Here is a 3,447-nt window from a genome sequence, read left to right on the forward strand (position 1 = left end):
AAAGGCTGCGGCTTGTTTCCGTGTTAGGATCCATACTGTCAGTGAATTCTCGGTGCATACTTGACTAACTCAGCATTGCAGCTTTATCCAAACCAGCCTCATTACTGGGGTTTTTTTCTAGATCAGTTTTTCTAGACCATCTCTTTTCTCCCAGCCAGGCAGCGATAGGATGAGAGGATGTAGTCTTAAACTGTGCTAGGGAAGGATTAGGTTAGCCATCAGCTCGAATTTCTTCACAGAAAGGGTGATTAGACATTGGAATGGGCTGCACAGGGAGATGGTGAAGTCACCATCCCTGGAGGTGTTTAAGGAGAGACTGGACACACTCAGTCTGCTTGACAGGGTGGTATTGGGTCACAGGTTGGCCTTGATGATCTCAGAAGTCTTTTCCAACCTCATTGATTCTGTGATTCTGTGTTTTGCACCAAAGATTACATCATGTAGCACTGTAAAGACATGTCAATTTTAATTTTTTTGGTTTTGTTTTTCTTCGTTTTCAGAAAGCAATAAAGGAAAAGGACATACCCATCGAGGGCCTGGAGTTCATGGGCCCGAGCAAAGGAAAAACTGAAAACTCCTCTTGACCTTGGCTGTGTGGGTGGAGTCACTGATATGAACCTTTGGACTAAGCACTATCACCAGGTGTACCACCAGGTGCCACCTGGATGAGACCTTTAGATCTTTATTAACTGCTTTCTAAGAAGCGAGGAATCTTCTCTGCTTGCGAAAACAAACAGCTAAAATCAAAAACCAAAAAGACTGGATCATGTGGTAACTGCTGCCTCTTTTCCAGTGGATTTTGGTGGTGGTTCAGCACCTAACAGCTTAAAAATCCATGTGACCTAACTTCCTGTTGAATGTACTCTGTAATGGGGGAATGCTGATTGGAGCGGGCTGAGATCATTTCTTTGTGACTGGTTTCTTTTGCTTATTTATATAAGACTTGAAAGTGTTTAAAAATATGAAGGGGGTTGATTTACTTTGTCTCCTCTCTATGCTGCTGAATTTTGGTGGAAGAAGTTTGTTTCATGTCATCCTGAACATTGAGGGGCTAAAGCATTATTTTCTGTCAGCAACAGGGATGGTCTGAAAGCACTACTGGGCCTTCAACAGCTTGGCTAAAATAAATATAATCAGGTTATATTTTGTTGAAGTTCAGAACTGTTCAGTAGAATCTGATTGTGGCCTCTAGAAGGGATGGAGGTGGCCTGCTCAGAAGCTGAGGAGGAGACTTTTAAGGAGAGGTGACTTACTGAGCCTTTTCTGAGGTAGTGACCCAACCATGAACTCAAATTCTCTCTCCTTTAGCATTACACATTCCCATGGCATGATCCTCACACAGGGATGGGGAAAAGCTGGCCTCTCTCCTTACACCAACACAGGTGAAACAGTAAAGAATATTATGGCCTGGGGACAAAAGAGAAGTCAACTTCCTAATTATCCTTTGCTTTTAATCACTACCTGATGGATTATTCAGAGGTTTTACTTTTAAAAAAAACTAAAAAAGGTGCAGTTCTCAAACTTTAAAGCTGGCCCAGACACTGAGTTATCTGGGCCTTGTGCAGAAAAACAGGAATAACACATACAACCAGTTTGCTTTTCTGTGATCTTTCATGTAGGGCTAAATGTAGCGTGATTTTTGTCAGCTTTAAAACAACTGCGCCCATCAGTGCCTTGTTCTGTGCTTTTAACCCAGAAAAACTGTCTCAGCAGTCATTTTACTAGTAAGCAGATGAAGTAAATTGCATTGAAACATGGGGAAGGGTGTCCTGCAGCACCCACTTGGAGCTTCTCTCTTGCCATCCATCACTCCTTTAAACAGCAAGATGCCAAGGCAGCTGCTGCATCCTTCCTTTTGGGAAGAACAGGATTAATGACAACTGAGACAAGAGCTCAGTTTTGTACCATGTAAAAAACAGAGAAGTTAAAGAAAGAATTGGAAAACAGTCAACTTGCAGCAAGGGGAAACTTGAAAAAGAATGTGCTGGCACAGACTCAGGCTGTTGGCTATGGAAGGTCATTAATACCCTGTAGGTTAAGCAGCTTTTACATGACAAATACACATTATACAAGTATGTGCAGTGGGGCCAAAACTGTGTTTTCTTCTGCAACACCTGAGTGAGTGACTTTAAACAATCAGACTGCAGCTGTACGGAAAGCAGAGTTGTGAGCAAGATATGTACTGATACACCTGAAAATTTGAGATCTGAGGGGGAACACTGTGAAGGCACACACAGCTTAGCTCAACATCTTTGCTGCCACTCCCTCTGCCAGAAGGGACCAAGAGAAAAATCACCTTCATGACTGTGAATAAATATTGCAATAGCTGGTTATGGAGAATGTGCTTCAGTATATATTGAATTTTAATCTGCATACCTGTTCTTCTGGCTGTGAGTTTACAGTCACCAGTGAAAAAAGACATGAAGAACATGAAGTTGAGTCATGTCCTATGCCAAGTGAGTTCCTGTTGTGTATCAGACACAGAACAGGTATTAACATTCAGGTAGTCAAAACCCTTTACTCCTGCACTGTGTCCTGGGGGAAGCCTCCATGTTTTAAGCAAACACTACAGAACTTCTAAGGATTCAGATTTAAAAAAAACAGTCAAATCCTAAATTCACGTTCAGAGTTGTTTATTTAAAGGACCTCATCACAAGTACACACAGAAGCCACTAAAACCACTCAGCTTCATCTCAAATGCAGGGTTTCTGAAATTATGACCCCAGAAACGATGGTTCCCACTCAACATGCTGCTTCAAGATGGGGAGAGCCAAAGTTCTGGCTGTAGTCAGGACCTTTAATCTTCATAACCGGTTGGGAGAGGGTTAACATGGGGGTTGTGAAACAGGGTATGGTTCCCATCACCCCAGGGGAAAGGCTGTTGAAAGAAGAGAGAGAAATAAGCCAGTGGCAGCTCCTGAACAATCTGTACAGCATCAGAAATAAGCAGCAGTCCAGACTCAAACATCAGGATGAGGGGACACAGCCTCAAGCTGTGCCAGGGGAGGTTCAGACTGGACATCAGGAGAAATTTCTTCATGGAAAGGGTTGTTGGGATAGACTGCCCAGGGAGGTGGAGTCACCGTCCCTAGAGGTGTTTAAAGATAGACTAGACACAGTACTCAGTGCCATGGTCTAGCTGACAAGGTGGTGTTGGGTCACAGGTTGGACTTGATGATCTTCAAAGTCTTTTCCAACCTATGTGATTCTGTGATCACACAGCTTGACAGGCTGGAGAATTAAGCAAGCTGGCATCTGCTCCCAGGCTGTAGGAAGCAATGGTTGAAAAACTGTCTCCTTTAGCTGGGAGCCACAGTCTCTGAAGAGCAAGATCCTTGCTCTTGCAAGCTTAAAACATCTACTGTTGTGTTATCAGACACAAAAACAGGTATTAACGCTCAGGTAGTCAAACCCTTTTGCTCCTGCACTGTCTCCTGTGGGAAAATA

At 43.2% G+C, this 3,447-nt stretch overlaps 1 protein-coding gene across 1 annotated transcript in view; it reads right to left on the reverse strand.

Annotated features, from left to right (window-relative positions):
- GATC (glutamyl-tRNA amidotransferase subunit C) overlaps window positions 1-2,302 on the reverse strand; it is a 4,957-nt gene extending 2,655 nt beyond the window's left edge. Inside the window, exon 1 of the mRNA XM_029963286.1 lies at window positions 2,297-2,302. Within this exon, the coding sequence (XP_029819146.1) occupies window positions 2,297-2,302 (6 nt within the window). The remainder of the gene's footprint in view (window positions 1-2,296) is intronic.
- Between the last annotated feature and the right edge of the window lie 1,145 nt (window positions 2,303-3,447).

The sequence above is a fragment of the Manacus vitellinus genome, unplaced genomic scaffold (genome assembly GCF_001715985.3).
Source record: "Manacus vitellinus isolate BGI_N305 unplaced genomic scaffold, ASM171598v3 scaffold_58_pilon, whole genome shotgun sequence".
NCBI classification, from domain to species: domain Eukaryota; kingdom Metazoa; phylum Chordata; class Aves; order Passeriformes; family Pipridae; genus Manacus; species Manacus vitellinus.